At 38.5% G+C, this 22,702-nt stretch overlaps 1 protein-coding gene across 2 annotated transcripts in view; it reads left to right on the top strand.

Annotated features, from left to right (window-relative positions):
• NAV3 (neuron navigator 3) overlaps window positions 1–22,336 on the top strand; it is a 607,457-nt gene extending 585,121 nt beyond the window's left edge. For both annotated transcript variants that reach the window (XM_080659233.1, XM_080659232.1), the window contains 6 exons: window positions 2,775–2,929; window positions 4,657–4,728; window positions 5,294–5,490; window positions 6,374–6,492; window positions 11,256–11,459; window positions 19,598–22,336. In XM_080659233.1, coding sequence (XP_080515359.1) covers window positions 2,775–2,929; window positions 4,657–4,728; window positions 5,294–5,490; window positions 6,374–6,492; window positions 11,256–11,459; window positions 19,598–19,717 — 867 coding nt within the window. In that variant the 3' untranslated portion in view covers window positions 19,718–22,336. The remainder of the gene's footprint in view (window positions 1–2,774; window positions 2,930–4,656; window positions 4,729–5,293; window positions 5,491–6,373; window positions 6,493–11,255; window positions 11,460–19,597) is intronic.
• The last annotated feature ends 366 nt before the right edge of the window (window positions 22,337–22,702 follow it).

The raw sequence follows: 22,702 nt of genomic DNA, 5'->3' as shown, positions 1-22,702 counted from the left end.
TCATGGAAAATAAAGTATCTTTTCATAATTAAAATCTGACCACATTAAAATTCTGCAATTTTTTGTCATTACTTTCTGCACTAGATCAAAAATCTTGCCACACTTCTCTTTCTATATTGAGTCCCATAGTATGTTTTGGCTTCAACAAATTCAGTAATTCAGTATTCTTTTGACTGGTTTCTTTTTCTCCTTTACAGTATACTTAATACATTTTGAAATTACAATTTTGACCACATTACTCAGATTTCCAAAACATTCAATGTCTTATCATTGCCAATTGGAAGATTCCAGTAACCTTACTAATCATTCAAGATCGTGCTTCCTCCTTTCTAATTTATTTACCATTATTTACATACAACACATTTACAACTAGTTCTTTCCTACATGGGTATCATATTTTTGTGTTTCTGTCTTTGATTGTTCTCCTTTTATTTGGAAAATTCTCCTATTTTTGAACATCAAAACATTACTTGATGTTACAAATAAAGAATTAATAGCAGTAATCCTGCCACCAAAAAGTCTTTTCCAGCAGCTACAAGTGATCCATTTTAGATAAAAACTCTCAGCCAAGTGGGAATAGAAGGATCACACCTCAACATAATAAAAGCCATATAACAAACCTACAGCCAACATCATACTCAATGGGCAAAACCTAAATCCATTTCCCCTAAGAACAAGAGCAAAACAGGGATATTTGCTTTCACTGCTCTTATTCAACATAGTACTGGAAGTCCTAGCCATAGTGATCAGACAAGAAGAGAACATAAAAGGCATCCAAATTGGAAAGGAGGAAGTAAAACTCTCATTATTTGCAGATGACATGATATTGTACATAGAAAACCCTAAAGACTCCACCAAAACTACTAGATTTAATAAATGAATTTGGCAATGTATCAGGATACAAAATCAACACTCAAAAAATCAATGGCTTCTTTTACACTCCAATAATGAATTCTCAGAAAGAGAAACTAAAAAAAACCAAAAAAACAAACAAAAAAAAACCAACCCATTTACCATTGTAACAAAAAAATTAAAATACCTAGCAATAAACTTAACCAAGGAGGTAAAAGACCTGTAACTCAGAAAACTACAGGACTTTGAAAAAAAGAGATAGAAGATACAAGCAAGTGGAAGTATATACCGTGTTCATGGATTGGAAGAATTAATATTATTAAAATGTTCATACTACCCAAAGCAATGTACAGATTCAATGTAATCTCTATTAAAGTACCAATGGTATATTTCACAGATCTAGAACAAATACTCCAAAAATGTATATGGAACCAAAAAAGACCCCTAACAGCTGTAGCAATCTTTAGAAAGAAGAACAAAGTTAGAGGGATCACAAACCAGATATCAAGTTATACTACAAAGCAACTATAATCAAAACAGCCTGGTACTGGCACAAGAACAGGCATATAGTTTGACAGAACAGAACAGAGAACCCAGAAATCAACCCAAGCCATTATGTTTAATTAGTATTTGACAAAGGAGGCAAGAGCATACAATGGAGTAAAGACAGTCTCTTCAATAAATGGTATTGGGAAAATTGGGTAGGTACATGCAAAAAATAAAATGAAACTAGACCACCAACTTACACCATACACAGAAGTAAACTCAAAATGGAATAGACAGTGCATATTTTATAAATAAATGAATGACTCACTATAGCTAGATTATTGAAATAAATAAGGCAAATGAAATGCTCCAGAATATTCACCAGTTTAAACATCTTTTACTGCAATCTCTGATTTTGACAATAGTCTATGTGATTGGTTCAATATAAGATAAATAGTATACTAGTTCTTTAATAAATTTTATATTTGAACTTGAATATATTATTAAGTGCCTCAAAAACCCAGGTTATTGTCATTTATCCCTTTCTACATTTAGTTTTAAAAGTGGTCTTACAGACAGTGAGTTGCCTCTGGAGTGAGCAGTTCCCATATTTACCTGGCTGCCAAAAATAGAGATCATGGAATTGTTTTTAACCCTGAGCAAGACTTACAAATTGAAAATGTCATTGTAAATATGCAAATATTATGGAAATGTTCTTACTGATTAGGATAATTCTAAGAAACCTAATTATGTTCCTGGCCTACCCATCTGTGAGAGCAGTCAATCAGTGAACTGGTTATCCTACTTAGATTAAAAGCAATTAGAAAGAAATAATGCCTGTAAAAGAACCAAGAAGCTCAAGAAATGCCAAATGCTAATGTCCACCAACCCGGTGAAATATAATAAATTTTATCTTTATTTATAATTATAGCAGCCACATGCAGATTAGAAATAAGTAAATAATTAACCACACTTTTATCTGAATCTCAGGGCAGCACTTTCAGATGCACCCCATTGAAATGAATTGGAATTAAAACATTTACAGTCTATGTGGAAATTTAAGGGTGCCATTTTGTAATTATACTTGTAATCATAAAGTTTGCTAAAATCCACTTTTATCATTGACATTTCAAAAACAGGGATAAAGTCGCAATGTTTGTAGTTTATCCTAAGAACTCATATCAGGAACTCTCTTTTTGCTTTTCATTAGGGGAGAAGACAACAGGGAAATATGCCTTGGTGTTTACAGTTGTATATTTGTTTTGGGTGTTCTGTACTGGCTTTGTAGAATAAGGTTTTATATCAATAGAACAAGCTATGAGTGTTAATCAAAGATTCAGGATGAAGACAAAGTCTGCTATTCATAAAATATGAAATTCTTGCTAGTGGTATAAAATATAACATTGACATGTTTGTTTTCTTTATTTTTTATAAAGGAATTGCAGCAGTATCTAGCTAGCCTGGCTGAACAGTGCAGTGCTGACAATAATGGTGTAGAGCTCCCAGTTGTAATAATTCTTGATAATCTCCATCATGTGGGCTCTTTGAGTGATATCTTCAATGGTTTCCTCAACTGCAAATACAACAAATGGTATGCTTATGAAATATTTTGAATGATGAAACATAAAAAAAATGTGGTCAAATGTGCTTTCTTGTGTCTTTATACCTCTTAAGACCTATAACAGGTGTCATTCATTTGAGAAGCCTTCATTAATATTACACATTTCTAAAAAAATCTCTATGTATTTCTTAGAAAATCTACTTATTCATTCAATAACTATGTCCCAGGCATGTTTATGGGAACATGATTTACCTGATGATATTAGCTTCAACAAATATGCAGGAGGTCTGGGATACTATGTCAATGATAGAATGTTTGAATCAGGAGAATGAAGAACTAGAATGAGTCTTTAGAGCTCTGCTTTCATTCCGAGTCCATAACAAAGTTTAAATTCAACCTTTCTATAGAAATAAATTTAGTACATTCAGATATACCTCTCTCCATTAATGAGTGTAATTTTTAACTATTAAAGTGAAAGGAAAGGTTGAAATAGAGTCTAAAAAAATCTGAAAACCCACTTAAGACTCACTACATGGCCTCTTTTTAAAAAAAGCCATATAAGTGCAATAACATAAGCATTAGTTTTAATGGTGCAAGTATTCCAGTTAATCTCTGCTAGAGGTTTTTTTAATTGTTTAATATAGATACTATATTTTAATATAGATACTGTCAGTATTTGCTTAATAAATACTGACACAAAGATACAAATTCTTTCATGCTATTAAGGACCTTTAAAATAACTGTGAAATAATAAAAGAGGAAAATAAATGAATTTGATTATAAGCATGAGAATCATAAGGTGTTAGAGTGGGATGAGACCAGTGTGGTTTTTCTGTCTAATCTTTTTATTTTATAGATGTGTAAACTTAGGCTCAGAGAGGTGAAATGAGTTTTTAGGGGTGAAATAGGCAGGTTTAGGAAATTTTAAAATTATGGGGTCCATGGAAAAAGCACAGGGCTACAGAGCTGCAAAAGAGTACATTTCCATAAGACAAGGGAGCTGGGAGTGGCAGGAGGTATATTTCTAAAAGATAAGGGAAGTTGGGAGCTGAAAAAGGTACCCATTTACAGAATAAAGGGAAGGAAGCCCCTCATTTAAAGAACAGGAAGAAAAGCTCAGAGGAAATAGGAGAACAATAAAGGAGAAGAAGGAAGGAACCTCAAGTGCTTCCCTAGAGGCTTGAGCTCAGGAGTTGCTATAGTGACCAAATCAAAGGGAATAGTGACCAATCAGAGGGGATATGGAGGCACAAAAACTGCAGCCTTTATAAACCGTGGAAAAAGGGACTCCGTGGGACCCTTTCCCTCTCCCCACGTGGGGTCTGTGCTATGGGAGTCTGTGCTGTGGGACTTTTTCCCGCTCCCCACGTGGGAGTCTGTGCTTGTTTCTCAATAAATTCCCACCTTTGCTATACCTTCCTCCATCCATGGTTTCATTCTTCGACTCCAATGGACAAAGAGCTCTCAGGAAGCCATCCTGCCCAGGGGGACACCTCGCACTTTCAGTCCAAATTTCCTGTTTCAGAGGGAAAATGATTTTCCCAGAATTCAAGAGCTGAAATTACAACACCAAATCCTAATGTCCAGTTCAATAATCCTTCTCGTTTTGCAACCCAACATTACAAAATCACCCTTTTAAAGCCTAATTATAAATGGAATAATCACATTTATCTAAATTGTTTTCTAAGACAATTTAATATATTAATCTATTTTACCTTCAGTACATCTGCATATTCTACTCTTCTTTTTCCTCCCAGTCCATATATTATCGGAACAATGAATCAGGGAGTTTCTTCATCACCAAATCTAGAGCTGCATCACAATTTCAGGTAAAGATAAATTGAATGCTTTGTTTTTCGGTTTTAGGAGGGTGTTGTTTTTTTTCATTGTCTTTCTCTCTTTGTTTTTGTGGTTGTTTTTCCATTTGTGCATTGACAGATCCTGCCTGTGGTGACCTGTGGTGTGAAAATAATTCTCACTTTGTATGACACTCTTCCTCAAGCAGACTTTGTAGGATCCTCAACCTGTAATCAGAAGTGTTTCTTTAAAAAAAGAAAAGAAATGTTTTTCCTGCTCACTTTGTCACTAGCTAACAGCGCACTTTTCCTGAGTGTGAGGAATGTGAAGAGAGTTCCTATTTTAGGACTTGCGATTCTCCGCAGAAGAGTGCTCCGTGTGGATACTCCCACTCACTTCTGAGGCACAGGAGCTTCTCTTTATCTCAGAAGAGTTAGTTACATAATAGCTCTAATGCTAATAGACCTCTTAGCCCCTTTGATTGTTAAAATGTGGCCACCAATTGATAAAGGAGCTCTATATTGGAAAGAGAATTATTATGGACTTAAAATGTAATTATGTAAAGATTTCTGATGTTCTTTTATTTTCTTTTTATAGGTGGGTACTATGTGCAAACCACACTGAACCAGTGAAAGGCTTCTTAGGCAGATATCTTCGAAGGAAACTAATAGAGATAGAAATTGAAAGGAACATCCGCAATAATGACCTAGTCAAAATTATAGATTGGATTCCTAAGACATGGCATCATCTCAACAGTTTTTTGGAAACACATAGTTCTTCTGATGTTACCATTGGTGAGTTGCAAAATTGCAATATGCCATTTGCTAGGAACTAAGAGTACGTGATGAAGATGACCAGATTGGATGGTAGAAAATAACAAGTGAAACTTATGTGTTTCAAGCTTCCACAGATTTGTTTTCCTTCTTTCCCTTCTGAAAGTTTGCCTTCTTCTAAGTTTTGGATCTCCAATTTTCCTGACAATTGTGGTTTACTAAGATATTACTGAGATCAAATAAGTTTAATATAGACAGATGTTCTAAAAATCAGGTAACATTTGAAATAAATTGTATCTGTGTAGAGTACCTTTTTATGCTGAAAACAAATTTTAGCTAATGGCTCATAATCAAATATAGTTGTGAGAGAAGATTTTAGAGATAATTTAGGTGTTTTATAGGTAATTCATGTATTTTATATTTTTCATGAAGACAAAAATGTTTGAATTATTTCTCTATAGTTGGCGTAATTTTTTTTTTATATATTTCTTCTTAAGTTACATGTATGAAAGTCCATTTCCCATTGTTATGGATCATAAAGACATACTCAGTAAAGACAGTGTAGATTAGAAAAATGAATGACATATTTTATATTTGGAAATTCATTTTCAACACATTTCATTATTTGTAAAATGGGGCAGGTTGACTAGATTTTAACCTTTAAGGTTTCTCCTAACTCTAATATATTATGTTTTTTATTAAGATTTTAATGTAAAAAGAAAAGGGAGTCCAAAGGAGATTTGGTCTTTAGTAAAATATACTTTAATCAAGCTTGCCAACATTAAAATTTTCTAAGAATCCTGCAAGAAATATATTACTTCTCCCTATATCATGTCTAAATATGTGTTTAGATTGTTAAATATAATTATTCTCAATAATATTTTGTTAATTTGTTTCTTTTCAGGTCCCCGACTTTTCCTTTCTTGCCCCATGGATGTAGAAGGTTCTAGAGTGTGGTTCATGGATCTCTGGAACTACTCTTTGGTACCTTATATTCTGGAGGCAGTAAGAGAAGGTCTTCAGGTACTTAAATTTATTTACCGTTTTAAAAAACATCATTAATTTAAGCACAGGAAAAGATACTAAACATCAGTAGTCGTTATGGAAATAAAATAAAAAACACAGTGAGATACCAATACAAACCCATTGAAATGGCTCTAAATGTTTTTAATGTCAATATTAAATGCTGGGAGAATGTGGAGCAACTGAAAAAATTTCATATGGCTGGTAGGGATGCAAAATAGTTCAGCCACCCTGGAAAATAGTATGACAGTTTTCTCTAAAGTTAAGCATACATTTGTCATATGACCCAACAACTTATTTCTGGGTATTTTTCCTGGGCAAATGAAAATGTATTGTTCACACAAAAATCTATACAGGTTTGTAGCAGCATTATTCATTATCACCAAAACTGACAACAACCCAAATGTCCTTTAGTGGAAGTGTCCTTTAGTGGATAAGTGGTTAAACAAACTGTGGTATATCCATACAAAGAAATACTATGAAAAAAAAAATCATTAATTTAGAAGCAAAACATTCCTTTCTCTGGGTATTGATGCAGAAAACTAAAGACATGAGCAATATAAATATAGTGATAAACTTTTAAAGAGCAACTAGTATGTAATACTTTTGCCTGTTCTGAGAATAAATATTTAGGAGAAAGAGAAAGCACGATTATTTCAATAACTACACACTTAAGGCCAAATTTATTGCCATGGGTGTTTGTTTTCAGACTATTCTTATTAAATAGCCCATAATCGCAGAGCTCTACATCTTATAAATCAGGCATGTTTACATGAACCTTGATCATTTATTCTCTTATATAGTTTACAATAAGTAGTCTTTGTTTATAGGTTCCCCTGTTGTTAGTATGCTTTATTGTTTAAAGCCCATTAACATCACTTGCAAGATTCTGTACTGTTTTTGAGAGAGTGCTCTAAATCCTAAGGCAGTTCTATGAGAAGTTGGTTTAGCACCATCTCCGCTATTCCTCTCATAAGGCCCTGCAGCCAGCCCTTCTATTTACTCTTAACTAAAAGATCAAAACATATTACTAACAAGAAAACCTTCTTTCTTCAACAAAACATATTATCCCTTTTCCATTAGTCTTGCTATTTCCTTAAATTGGAGTTAAAATTTCATGAAACTGTAGGATTATAAAACTCAAGGTTGAAATGTTAAGTTTTGTGTCACATAATTGCCTAACTCATTATAGAAGAATCCAATCTTCTTTTCAATAACTCAGCCAAGGTTTAGGCGGTTTTTGCTTAGGCATGATTATTTTGATTATTATAACTGTTACTAGAATTAAGACATAGCTTTCCATACTTTGTCATCTGCAATACTGTATTGTCTTTGTTCTACTATCCAAAAGATTGGTTATCTGTTTTCTTTCCTTTTACTTCCTTTGATCTTCATGTCCTCCTCACCTAACTGGAATGGCATAGCAGTATTTAGAACTATCATGATGGTTCTGATGCACATGACAAATATTATGGGGATGTTCTGACCCCTCAGATACTAGAGAATGCTGTCAATTGGTTCTATTCCAGATTTAAATAACATAATTTCATAATTTTAAGGAAATGAGCTAATATAAACCAGAAAGTGGTTCTAATAAAGTAAAGTAAAAACTATACCTGAAGTTTTAATTCTTCGGAAATAAAATATCACTTCTCAAGATTCCTCTAAAAAAATGCTGCCTAAGATGTAAATTGGGTCTCTCACTTTCCATCATTTATACCGAAACATATTTTCATGAAAATTTACCTATAATATTCTAGAAGTAATCATTTTAAAACTTACTATTTAAATGAGTTGCTTGTTCTCTAGATATTCTGAGTATTAATGAGCTATTATCCAAGTTTTTACATATGAAATGCTTCTTGTTTCATGTGTTTGCTAAGACATAGAGAGAAAAAGAAGCTTTTCAATAATTCAAAAACCTTAAAACAATTAGATTTCTTAGAACTCATTTCTTTAAAGTGCATGTATTTTATATATATTTATATATATATTTAAATCAATATTATTTATAAAACACTATCCTGAGAATTATAATTCTATAAAGCTTCCATTTGGAGGAAAGGAATACCAGCTTCCCAACTAAAACTGAAAGATATTTCAAAATTAGTTTTATAAAAGGGATAAAAATGTTCAAGTGTCTTGCTGTGGTTCTGGATGTTTAACAGTAGGTCAGTGTGAATGCTGAATCAACTGTGATGAAAGGAGTTTGGGAGAAAAGTCCAGCACATGGGAAAGATAAAAAAGGAAAACCCCGTGGTGGGTAGACAGTTCTCTTTGCTGCTGAAAGCTGTACTAACCCCGAAGTCCACTGGCAGATGATACTCCTCAGTGGTCCCTATATGTCTTCTGGAGGAGCGGGAAGGAAAGGAATGCTATGAACCCTTTCCTTAGATCTCAGTACTGCAGCAAAGAACCTTGAGCAAGAGGTGGAAAAACTAAGCCTGATTGCAAAGATGAAACTCTGAGTTGAGAGGAATAGAAAAATATCTTTTTAAATGAAGGCTGATGCTTTGGTGAAGAACCATATGGGGAGTACTCTGCCAGATGTTCTAGTTGGAAAAACATCAGTGATGCAGCAGATCCTGGTTTTTATTCTGGTGGTTCTGTTTCTTGAAATGTCAACAATGAGTTCTTTTCATTCTGAATATTTAAATTTCTCTTTTTTTCCCAATTATTTTTAAATCTGTTAAATTCTAAAATATAGAATCAGGCTTGTTTACCTTTATATTGGTAAACCTCCTATTTTGCTGCCCTAAATGATTCTAGACTTTCATAATCTTTTTATAACATTTGCTTTCCAAGAATTACACATTTATCTTCAATTAGCTTAAGTTATATAGCAACCTATGTTTTATAACTTCTATACACTAAGTTTTTAACTAAAAGAACTTCTGCTCCAAAACAAGAGGACTATTTTTAAAAAAATCTAATGATTGCTACCTCCACCATCACATCCTAAGGAAATAGACAGATACCAGGACCTTGGCTCCTTTTTTATTTTATTTTTTTTTTTAAGCAAGGCTGCCACACTGCACACATCTTGTCCAGGAGAAACCCAAAAGACAATTCCAAGGTTTCATTGCTTACCATATTGTTTTTGTCTCATTGAGCTACACCAAGCCACAAAGAACACCTCATAGTATGCCAGGTGGGACCAAATATGCACCTGGCCTTAAGAAAGCACATCAGGGGGGATTGGAAGGAAATTAGAGAACTGGTATACCCACATTACTGCCCTCTTAATTGCAACTTTTCTTTCTCTCCCCATGTGGCCTTATATATTTTTACAGTCTCTTCAGTGTGACCTGCCCAGTAGGGTTTTTAACATCTCAGATTCATCTTCTCTCTTCTACTCCACTGCCAGTACTTTAGCCACGTTTTATCACCATTTTATTATTTACTTTTTCCTCTATGTATGTCCTCACAAAGGTGATGCTTTTGTTTCCCATTTTGTTTTCCTTTTTTTACTAGTGACCTCATAAGTAAACATCTAAAAAGAGTTTTTATAGGAAACAATAAGATTATTAGATGAAGTTAATCTGAGAAAAATGGTTATCAGAGAAAGTATTCTTTTTTAAACATTTTTATTGATTTCAGAGAGGAAGTGAGAGGGAGAGAGATAGAAACATCAATGATGAGAGAGGATTATCGATTGGCTGCCTCCTGCACACCTCCTATTGGGGATCAAACCCACAACCCGGGCATGTGCCCTTGTTGGGAATTGAACCTGGGGCCCTTCAGTCCAGAGGCCGACGCTCTATCCACTGAACCAAACCAGCTAAGGCAGAGAGAAAGTATTCTTATTCTCTCAGTAACTTTGAGTTAAACAGGGAAAAAGAAGTCTCTTTTCTTTTATTAATCACCTTTCCAAAGTAGTACACTTTAGTAGAGAGCTCTATAAAGTACACTTTAGTAGAGAGCTCTGCTTAGTGTATAGCATAGCTTTATTCAATTTTCCATAACTGGAACTTTTCTTTCTCAACTTTGAGGGTTGTTTTTTGGCTTGTAAAATTATTAATAAAGATAAATGTGGTATGCCTGACTGGTGTGGCTCAGTGGTTGAGCATTGACCCATGAACCAAGAGGTCACCAATTCCATTCCCAGTCTGGGTTGCAGGCTCAATCCCCAGTAGGGGGCATGTAGGAGGCAGCCGCTTGATGTTTCTCTCTCATCAATGTTCCTCTCTCTCTCTCTCCCTCTCCCTTCCTCTCTCTGAAATCAATAAAAACATATTTTTAAAAAAGATAAATGTGGGTAGTCATTTCAACATGTTAAAATAAACCTCCCTCACCCTCTCCCCCAAATGCTGATCACCGCTCCCCCATATTTAGCTTAATTTTGTCTAGCCTTCAAATTTAAAGTGAGCTATGTAGACAGCTATATTTTTAAAGTATGACAAATTGTATGTGCACAGTAATTCCCTTGAAAGGCCCATTAACACTCAGTGTGCAAAGGAATCACTCAATTAGTAGTCACCTTTTTTACTAAGTAGAAATGCATTTTATTTACTATTTTTAATTTTTTATTGCTGTTTTTAAAATTTATCTTTATTGTTGGATATATTACAGATGTCCCCTTTTTTTCCCTATTGCCTCCCTCCACCCTGTACCCATCTCCCACCAGGCCTTTACCACACTATTGTCTGTTCCATGGGTTATGCATATATGCATAAAAGTTCTTTGGTTAATCTCTCCCCACCCACCCCCGCCTTCCCTCTGAGATCCATTTCATATGTGCTAAATATGTGATCTCCTTTTAGATGTATGGGAAACGGGCACCTTGGGAAGATCCCTCAAAGTGGGTGCTTGATACTTACCCATGGAACTCAGCATCTCTGCCTCAGGAGGGCCCAGCATTACTTCAGTTGCGACCAGAAGATGTTGGGTATGAGGGTTGCATCTCCACTAAGGAAGCCACAACCTCAAAGCACATTCCACAGACTGACACAGAGGGGGATCCCCTGGTAAGAGGCTGATGTATGATTCTTCCTATAAAATCTTGATTACAGTGTGTGGTCATTATTATTTAGTCATTTACATCAAAGACAATAATTATCTTGGGTAATATTTGGGATTGTTCTGAAATTGATACTCAGTTTTAAATATTTTTCCTTTGGCCCACTTTCATTGGCTGAATTGCTTCAAACAAAAGACCAAATGTGTATGCTTAAAAATGATCAAGAAGCTGAAAGCAGGATGAACTTTATCATAATTGTCTCTTTTTATGCGTAAAACTCTACAAAAAGATAATTAAATTTTTAGATTGCATGACTAAATTCACTTGGTATTTAAAAGAAAAATGAATTTTGTTCTTAAATGAAGAAACAAAAAGGAAATAATATAATGTACAATTGGAGAACTGAAGAGTATCTATACTAATAAAAGGGTAATATGCTAATTAGACGTATTCCGTACGACCCTCCAGACATCCTTCTGGACAAAGCCATGGCTGCGAGAGCCGAGGCAAGCCGCCAAGGCTGGGAGGGCCCATCGCAGAGCCCTGGCCAGGTTGGCAGGGCCTCTCTCTGCACAGCATCGATCACAAAGCCCTGGCAGGGTGGGCAGGGTGGACAGGGCCTCCCCGTGGGCGGTAATGGGGCCCATCCACAGCCCCGGCCGGTTGGGCAAGGCCTCTCTCTGCTCCGCCATTGATCCCAGAGCCCCAGGAGAGGATTAATGGTGGAGCCCAGGCCAGGTGGGAAAGGCCTCCCTGTGGGCGGGAATGAATGGAGGAGCCCAGGCCGGGTGGGCAGGGCCTCACTCTGCTCCCTCATTTATCCCACCCACAGGGAGGCCTGGTGGGCTCTGGGATCAATGGCAGAGCAGAGGGAGGCCCTTCCCACCTGGCCTGGGCTCTGCCATTCATCCCCACCCACTAGGAGCCCCTGCCCACCAGGCCTGGGCTCTGGGATGAATGTCAGAGCAGAGGGAGGCCCTGCCCACCCTTCTGGGGCTCTGGGATCGATGCCGTGCAGAGAGAGGCCCTGCCAACCTGGCCGGGGCTCTGCAATGGGCCCTCCCAGCCTTGGCGGCTTGCCTCAGCTCTCGCAGTCACGGCTTTATCCGGAAGGATGTCCAGAGGATCGTCCAGAATACGTCCGGTCTAATTAGCATATTACCCTTTTATTAGTATAGATAATTTTCCTTACCAAGTGCAGAACAACATCGCCAGTATACCAGATAGGAAATAGATTTTCCATAGGAGACCCACATTTTTTAACCCTAGCAACATTACCTAGAGGAAATATTAAAATTCAATGGATGACACTTGTGGATTGTCCTACAAAATATCCCTGCTGTAAGGAGGGTATATTGGGAAAAAAAAGTGACAGAGTGAAGCCCACTCAAAGATGACTTTTAATTATTAAAAGGACTGCAGCAAGTGACATTTGTGAAAATGGTGCAAAAAAATATACATACCTTTCCAAAAACTCCACGTGAAAGCACGGAAAAAGAAACTGTATTTTCAGAACACTGGGAATTAAACAAAGGCGGACAGCATTCCGGACAGCATTTATTTAAGAGAAATGGCTGCATTTCAGTGTGAATGGTGAGCTGTGTGGTGTTTCAGTTACCCTGTCCCATTCTGCCCCCAACTCTTGGTGACAGCCTTGGACACCAAAGACCTGCAATCGTTTTGAGCTTTAGCAATCACGTTGAGATTAGCAGAACGATGAGATTTAGCAGGGCGATGAGATTATTGGGGCGATGGGGTTAGCGGAATGATGGGGTTAGCAGGGTGATGTGGTTAGCAGGACAATGAGGTTAGCAGGATGATGAGATTTTGCAGGATGATGATATTAGCACATGTTATATGATTCTCTTCATGGAATCCTAGAAAATTCAAACTAATCTATAGTGACAGAAAAATCAGTGATCACCTGAAAAGCAGTGGGAGGTGAGGAAGGGGCAGGAGAAAGGTAATAAAAAAGAAGCACGAGTTTGGCCATTGTTGCTCAGATCATCAACCTATGAACCAGGAGGTCACAGTTCGATTCCTGGTCAGGGCACATGTCTGGGTTGCAGGCTCACTCCCCAGTAGGGGGTGTTCAGGAGGCAGCTGATCAATGATTCTTTCTCATCTTTGATATTTCTGTCTCTCTCTTCCTCTTCTTTCCTCTCTGAATCAATAAATATATATATATTTTTAAAAAGCACGAGGAAACTTTGTGGTTTGATGTGTTCATTATCTTGGTGGTGTTCATGCTTTCAGAGGTTTTTATATATACACTTATCAAACTGTATACTTTAAATATGTGCATTTATTATGTTAATTATACCTCCATAAAACTGTTCTAAAAATAGTAGTTTAAGGCCTCTGTCCAGAAACTTTAATAGGATAAAATGCATATTCCTAGACATTAACCCTCACTATTCTAATTCCCCAGATTTAGGGTAGGACCCAGAAATCTGCATTTGAAACAAGCCCTTCAAGTAATTCTAATGCAGGTTGTCCTTAAACCAACCTCTGTGGAACACTGGTCTTTGGGAGGAAGGGTTTCTGGAACAATTGTGTGACTAGAATGTTGTTTCTGGGGAAAACAGTAACTTTTTGTACTAGGGGTGTTACAGCTTTCTGTTTTGCCTCTAGCACTCATACTCAATTACCATAAAATATATTTAGTATAGTATTAATAGTTTAAAGGTAAATGTAAGTCATAGTTTCCCCATCTTATCCTATATAATACAGAGGTAATATGCAAATTAAACCTAACACCCTCACTAGATGGCTGCCTACCAGGCAGACATTTTGATGATGACTGGCATAGAAACCGACCAATCAGAACCAAATCTGGGTGAAAGCGAGGAGCCAATGGCTGCCTAGGAGGCAGAGCTTTTGACGCTGACTGGCATAGAAACCAACCAATCAACCTAATCTGGGTGAACTGTGTGTGAAGGCAGAACCTAAGGTGGGGGTTGAGGAGGGGTTTTAAGGGCAACAGCTGTTTGGTGTAAGGTGTTCAATTTTTTAATGACCATTTTGGCATTAAATGTATTTTTGTCTGCCAAGAACATCTCCTCCTGCTGAAAAAGGCTTCCCCACCACATTTAAGCAATGCTATTCCTATATAATCTATCTATACTAATAAAAGGGTAATATGCTAATTAGACCAGGTCGACCAGCCATCTTCCGGATGTCCACCTTCCTTCCGGACAAAGCCATGGTGGTGAGGGCTGAGGCAGAGACAGTTAGGGGCAATCAGGCCAGCAGGGGAGGGCAGTTGGGGGTGAGATCAGGCCGGCAGGGAGGGCAGTTGGGGGCAACCAGGCCGGCAGGGGAGGGCAGTTAGGGGCAATCAGGCCAGCAGGGTAGCAGTTAGATGTCAATCAGGCTGGCAGGGGAGCAGTTAGGGGGTGATCAGTCTGGCAGGCAGAAGCATTTGTGGGATTGGGCCTAAACTGTCAGTCAGACATCCCCCGAGGGGTTCCAGATTGGAGAGGGTGCAGGCCAGGTTGAGGGACACCCCCCCCCCCCCATGCATGAATTTCATGCATCAGACCTCTAGTCTATATATAAAAGCCAAGTGGCCAGAATGACCGAAACGACTAGAACAGGGGTGGGCAAACTTTTTGACTCGAGGGCCACAATGGGTTCTTAAACTGGACCGGAGGGCCGGAACAAAAGCATGGATAGAGTGTTTGTGTGAACTAATATAAATTCAAAGTAAAGGAGCGGAGGGGAGAGCAAGAGAACCCTCTGCTCTTTCGGCTCTGCGGGCTGGATAGCACAGCCGAACGGGCTGGATCCAGCCCGTGGGCCGTAGTTTGCCCACGGCTGGACTAGAATGACCAGTCGCTATGATATGCACTGCAACTGCCCACTGGCCAGATTGGGGCCCCAATCGTCCACACCCCCAACCTCCCACAGCTCCCCCCTGGCTTGCCCAGCCCCCAATTGGTCCCCCATCCCAATCGGGGGTGGGGCAGGCCGGCCAACTCTCCCCATCCCCTCCCACCAGCCAGTCCTGATGGGCCCCCATCAGGGAGAGCCGGCTGGACCCCACCCATGCACGAATTCATGCACCAGGCCTCTAGTTTTACATATATCATTTAGTCTGACTAAATTTAGAATTAGTTTTCTGTTGCCTTCAGTAAAGAATTAACTTAGAAATCAAAGGGATGTTATTCTCACTGTGTTATTCAATTTACACTTGTGGATGGCTTAACAAAAGTTGGTAAAACTCCTAAGTATGAATACTCTGAAGATATTAAGTACATGGTATTATTAGAAAAATACTTTATTTTTATGTATTTATTTTTTCTAGATGATTTTCTATAGATTGATATTAAATCTAATGTGTTTGTTGGCTTACCATTCTATGACTAAAGAGATTATTGGACTTGCATACCAGTACAGAAAGAAAACATAATGAAATAAAGATCATTACATTACTTAAAACAAATAAAAAGGGAATTGTTAAAATTATAACCTATAAGTATATACCCGAAGACATAAAATGACTTGATATTTATGGAGAACTCTTACACTAACAACCTCAATACATATGTATCATCATCATTTCAGTTGATCATTATTAATGTTTTGGGTGTTACAGATGAACAATCTGATAAATTTTCAAGATCATCTTCCCAATAAGATGCATACACACACAAAATTTTGCATATAATTTCAAAGAATTCCATAATGTCACAGAAGTATATACTAGACTTTATTGGAGTTCAGGGCTCTCCTATTAGAACTTTTGACCTAAACTATATACTACGTAAGGACCTGGACTCACGTTTATATAAAAGGGACCTGACCCTTTAGATTATACATAGGTATACAATGGTGGAATTGGTTTGAATCTAGCATAATTGTGAGCATACACTAAATAACTGCTGACAGAATGGTTAAAATTTAATAGAGTAAATATAAGCCCTAGGTTACAAATATGGGTTATTTCACATGAATTTTTATAAATTTCATTCTACCCTTACATTTTGATATACTGTGTCTAAGATAAGGAGAAGTGTTTTTAAAGTTTATTTTCAGAGTTACTCTGTAGAGCATGGGACCCTTAGGGGATGCCCTCGACTTCCCCAATTTCCACAGTCTTGGTCAACTAACTCATTAGATACTCTTTTCTCTGGCTCTGAATGCTCTTGTCTTCTATATGGAAAAGAGATCCAGGGTCTCCCATTTTAAGTGAAAGTTGGGGTAAAAAATACCCTGATTCCTAATCTGCTAAGTATCTAAAGAAACAAGGGTTTATGACATATGACATGTTAAAAGGCAAAGGACTTCCATCTAAAAATAATTCTTTGAATCGGGTACATTCTTGTAGGAAAGTAAGTATTTTTATTTATCTGTATTTCTATAATTATTAATGTAAGGTAAAAATATATTTGCAGTCCAATTTAAATTAAATGTTAGAGGGAAATCTATTTACTGTCAGAAGTATTTTTTTAAATCCAAAGAAAGATGCAGGTTTTAGGCATAGCTCACTGTATTTTTAAAATATAATGTGTATTAATTATCAACAAGCTTATTCATTCTACAATTGTTAATAATTTATGTATGCAGGGCTAAACCTTGGTGATCAGAGGATCAATAAGCTATCATTTTTATCTCAGGAAGCTCGCAGTCCATCTATCTATCTAAATTACAGTAAAATAGTGATAGAAGTACATGCTATATAAAGTTGTAAGTTCATTGAGGAAGTTTCGACTAGGAGAAAGCTTCAAAGAGGAGATGCTTGAGCTAGGTCTGCAGGGATGAATAGAAGTTCATCATGTGGTTGGACAGAGGACATTCAAAATTAAGGATACAGCAGGTGAAACATTGTGGAATGGCATAATAAAAACAATGAGTTTAGGAAACTATATACAAACTAGAGGCCTGGTGCATGAATTCGTGCATGGGTGGGGTCCCTCAGAGTGGCCCTGGGGATCGGAACCCAGCTTGCACTCCCAGGCTCACAGCCCCAGCTTGTGCCCCCAGCTTTGCAGCCCCGCAGCCCTGTCTGGCACCCCACCATGGCCTGGCGCCACCCACTCACCTGCTCCACCATCCTACCATGGTCTCACTCTCATCAGGTCCCATTGGAGCCAGCAGCACCTCCACTGCCGCCTGCTGCCAGTGTCGCGTTGCCGATGCCCGCCATGTTTTGCACCACCCCTGGTGGTCAGCGCACATCATAGCAAGTGGTCAAACTCCAGGTCGAACACCGGATCAAACAATTTGCATATTAGGCTTTTATTATATAGGATCAGTGGTATTAGAACAAAGGGGGCAGGAGGAATTAAAGCATTGGAGTGATTTCATACATTTGTAACTAAGATAGCGTTATAACCCTTCAAACAGACCTCATTAACCATTTCTATTCTTAGTAAATTAGGAGGATGCTCAAAAACAGAGATCTGTTGTACAAATCATCTTCCCCAGGTGCTTGAACACATAGCGAGCCATCTACTAACAGGGGAGGAATGGACCAAGGAAAGGAGGGAGGGGATGTGATGTGCAGGAAGGTCAGGGAGTGTGTATGAGACAGAGAAAGAGACAGAGAGAGAGGGAGAGAGAAAAACTGTGTTGATGAAGACATTTTGGCTTTTTTGGCTTCCTGAGTTCAAGAGGTTATCACCAACTACTTTGATTTCATATTTTTATGTAGCTTATTTAGTAAATTCAGAGTTAGACCAAAAATTATATTGAAAACTATTTTCCTGAAGAATATTAAAATAACATCAAATATGTTATAACTGTTGCCTTTTTGTCAGAAAGGCATTGTTGCAGAACACACATTTTACATGGAGCACAGAGCAGTCACAGCCTAACACAGTGGTCGGCAAACTCATTAGTCAACAGAGCCAAATATCAACAGTACAATGATTGAAATTTCTTTTGAGAGCCAAATTTTTTAAACTTAAACTTCTTCTAACGCCACTTCTTCAAAATAGACTCGCCCAGGCCGTGGTATTTTGTGGAAGAGCCACACTCAAGGGGCCAAAGAGCTGCATGTGGCTCACAAGCCGCAGTTTGCCGACCACTGGTCTAACAGAAGACTACAGAATTCCTTTTTAGCTTTCTCCTCTCTATGGGATCAGATTGCCTATTTCTCTATGTTAAAAAAAAATAACAATTTTGATGATTTTATAAGTTAATAAAATTAGTATGCATTAAATAATATAGCGATTATTATAATTTATAGAAACCCTTGATAAGAAAACAAGTCCACTACCTCCTGAAGACATGTGACAATTTTTCTTTGCTTCATGGAACTGCTTCTCTACAATTCGCTTGTAAACAATCTTTCTTCTTACTTCCCTCTCTAACAAAGGATTTGAAGATCCATCGAAAGCCAAGCAAGGTGGCTGCCTTTCATTTTGTAATGCATGAAAATGCTACCTGACTTTCTCCCCGGGTGCCTTCATGCTTATGTCCCTTTTACTGGAACAAATATTGCCATTGTCCTATATGGCCGGGAAACTCGAGACAGCCGCTACTGTTCCAGAAGGTGGTTTTTGTTGTCAGTGATATATCAATCATATTTTAGCCAGAAATTCAACAACAGAAACTTGACAGTGATTATTTCCTTCTCCCTCTTCAAACACTCATGGTCTGCTTCCTTCAGTCACCTCCTCGAGAGGCCAGTCCTAAACAGCAGATGGTGTGCTGTGTGCAGCAGCTGGCTCCACTCCACGCCACCCCCTCCTTCTCTCGGGACTGCGTGTGTGAGCCTGCCTGCCTGTGCGTCTGTGTGTGTAGGGGCACTCACGACTTTCAGTTGCCATTCAGTGCTTTCTGCTTCTCCCAGCCAAAAAGCTGGGAAGCTTGGCACACTCTCCAGCCATGAGCCCAGATGTCCAGCTGTGATACAGTTTCCTTCCCAGCCTCCCTGCTGGAGCAGGATTCATTCAGAACCCCAAATGAAAGAGTGATCTCGAGGCTTTATTTTGTCCTTATGGTTTGGTGTTGTGGTTATATTTGGGAGAAATAGTGTAGGAGCCAGGGGCAACAAGTAAATCTAAAATCGTTTTCCTGTTTCACTTGAATGGGATGAGACGGTTCCTCTGTATGGCTCGGGGCCTCATATTTTATGGGGCTGGTCTCCTCAATGCATCATTGCCTGCATCCCATGTCTCTCTTTCTTTTCTTCAGATGAATATGCTAATGAAACTCCAAGAAGCAGCCAATTACTCCAGTACCCAAAGCTGTGACAGCGATAGCACCAGCCACCATGAAGACAATTTGGATTCATCTCTTGAATCTACCCTCTAGAGAGTGAAAAAAGTTGGGGGGAAAGGCTATGCTTTTTAAAAATGTTTAAAAAGTAAGGTATTTTCACTTAACCACTGCCAGTATGAAAGCACCTACCAAGGGTCCTGCCCCAGAGTCGTGGTCTCCAAGGAGGCAGCAAAACTAAGTCTGAACCGCCAAGAAGCTAAATTGAAATGGAAGCTTAACCTTCTTTTATTTCTAGGCCTTTTATATCTGTGGAGTGATATAAGACTCCCTTACTCAACTGGAAGAGACCCTAATGATAGGGCATCTGAATAGATTGCACACGGGATAGCCAAACTGGACTTTGTGTTTTTCCTCTTTAAACGTTTACAATACAGACCTTTTTTTATCCCTTCATTTCGTTGCCTCTGGCAAGCTGTCCTCCCCAAGCAGGGTTCCTTCTTCTGACCCATCCAACCTCCTTCATGCCACATGGTGCTGGTCACAGGGCTCCATTAGTGTGTGTGTGTTGTGCGCTCGAGCCATTCCAAAACCAGGCCGAGAGGCCAGTCCTCCGTAAGCACAAACGGAATTGTGCAACCACCAGGAAAGCACTACCGTGGCCAAGCTGGAGAGGTGCCAACTAATTCCTGCGCTCATGTCCTCGTGACGTGCTCCGCCAACTGTCAGTATCTGAGTCACAGGTTTTCTAAGGTTGTTTTTACCACTGGGGTCTTTTTAAGCCACCTGCCCACCCCCTTCACAAGAGTTTTATACCAATTATTAGTCAACACTGACAAAAGGCTTGCTTAGGGCTTTATTTGTTTGAGCCTTTTCAGTGAAAGAAGGAACATTTCCTATGGTGCTGTCTCGCTGCCTTAAAACAGATTTCTACAACAGTTTAACAGTTTAAATCCTAAACCATTGGTAACTCCCACTGTCTTTCATTTGCAACCAAGCAACAGCAGTTAACACAGTAGCCTCATCTCTAGAGATCTTTTTGTTTTTTTTTAAGAAATGGATAGGAGAAAGATCAGTATTTTTTCCTTGTGACTAGATTGCTTTGCCTATCCTCAAGTATCCATGTAACCCAGAGACCCTCTCCAACCATCATTTAAAAGCTAAGACATGTGGCTAAATTCCATCCGGTTCCAGGTGAGAGAGTTTCCGGAGGCGGGAGATTTTGAATTCCTTCCCAGCAGAGCTGGAAGCACTAGATACAGCATGAGCACAACTATTTGGCTTCCCCCCTGTTCTTTTTTTTTATTATTATGATTAGTTTTCTCAGCATGTTGTTTCGATTGCTATTGGTGTACATGAGAGATTCGGCATTCTAGAACACTGAGCAGTGACACCACTGTGGAAGAGGTGGCGTGGATACTGTAAAAGGTTAGATTTGCACAGTCTACTGGGTAGGTATTGTAAATAATAATTTTTAAAACTTGCACAAATCAAAACGAACACACACAAAATTGTATTTTATCCTGTTGGTGTTAAGAGGTGTTTCACTTCCTGAGATTTCCTGTACGTTGCAAACAAATAACAGAATGCAAACCCTCAAAGCTGTTATTACCTGGTGTGTTTGTCCTGTATTTACAGTTGTTCTGACTATGCAGGAGCTGTCAGTGCTAGAGTGAGCATGCTTCGAAACTGTACATGAAGCCAGTGCATTTTTGGAAAAGTGAACATGCCCCACAGTGCATCTGTCATGGCAGGCTTTAAAGAGAGTGCGTGAAAGCGGACTGGAGTCATCGCAGAAGTTACCACTGCGCACAGGTGTTAAGTCTATCAGACCCAAGGGCTCGGCCATGGTGTAGTCTTGTTCTGTGCGTGTGAAACTGTGTTTCTTTCAGAACGTGTAATCGGTGCTACTCTCTGCGACCACCGTGAGTCAGTTGCTCTAGATTAGGGGCTTAATCACAAGGAACAACAACAGCCTGTAATTATTGGAATCGAGAGTCTAGGTCAGTGGTCGGCAAACTCATTAGTCAACAGAGCGGCAAACCGTGGCTTGCGAGCCTCATGTGGCTCGCGAGCCGCAGTTTGCCGACCACTGCTCTAGAACAATAACAACAGTAGCCATCTGTGCAGTTTTCAGAGTGTCACTGAGTCTGTAGGTTCCACACGGTGCTATTGCCCTAAGGGAAATCAGAGCTGCATTATGCACAGAGAGTTGTCACCCTGGTGTTGAAGCCCCAAACGTGGATCAAATCCATTGTGAAACATCGACATATGTAGCTGGATGAGTGACTAGTTATCCTCGTATCATACGTGACCTGAGAAAATTGCTAATCTTTCCCTGCCATTTTGAGAAACACAGTCCAAACATGATCATAAACAAATTCCTGCAATACATCCCAGTAGGTCCACCTAGTTTACAACTTAAACTAGTTTGTGAAGCATTTGTCTGTATACATTTTATATTTTGTACATTTTTGATGTAACATATCATGTAAATAGGCAGAAACAGTGAAATAAATCATCTGAAAAGTTTTGTAGTCTTTGTAAAGCCCCAACAATAAGTACTTAGTGTCAATGGACTTAACTGGATGATGTATTTTCTATTGGTTTATTGTTCCTTTAGCTTGTAAACCAGCTTGCATATATTTTTTTGCAAATGTGCACCCTGTATCTGTCTAAATTATTACTTTACCATTAAAGTGGAATTATTTATTGAAAAAAGGTGTGGTGTCTGTATATGGAGAAAATTTGAATAATTATGCACCAAGAAGTGTCAAGCTTTGAATGTCATGTGCACTAGTAATATGCCATCAAGAGGGATGTGTGTGAATTTATTTTGCATACCTCATAGAAAGGACCTCATAGCCTTTATCAGGATTCAATTTGTAAATACAGTTGACCTTAAACATCTAGGAGGTTATGGTACTGACCCCACACAGTGGTAATTCTGCATGTAATTTTTTAAAATTTATTTTTAGTGTTGAGAGAATTACAGATGTTCCCAATTATTCCCCTTTCCCCCCTCCACCTGGCTCCTGCTCCAGCCCAGGCCTTCACCACACTATTGTCTGTGTTCATTGG

This window comes from Plecotus auritus (genome assembly GCF_963455305.1).
Source record: "Plecotus auritus genome assembly, chromosome: 3".
Taxonomy (NCBI): domain Eukaryota; kingdom Metazoa; phylum Chordata; class Mammalia; order Chiroptera; family Vespertilionidae; genus Plecotus; species Plecotus auritus.
This window is presented reverse-complemented; position numbering and strand designations above follow the sequence as displayed.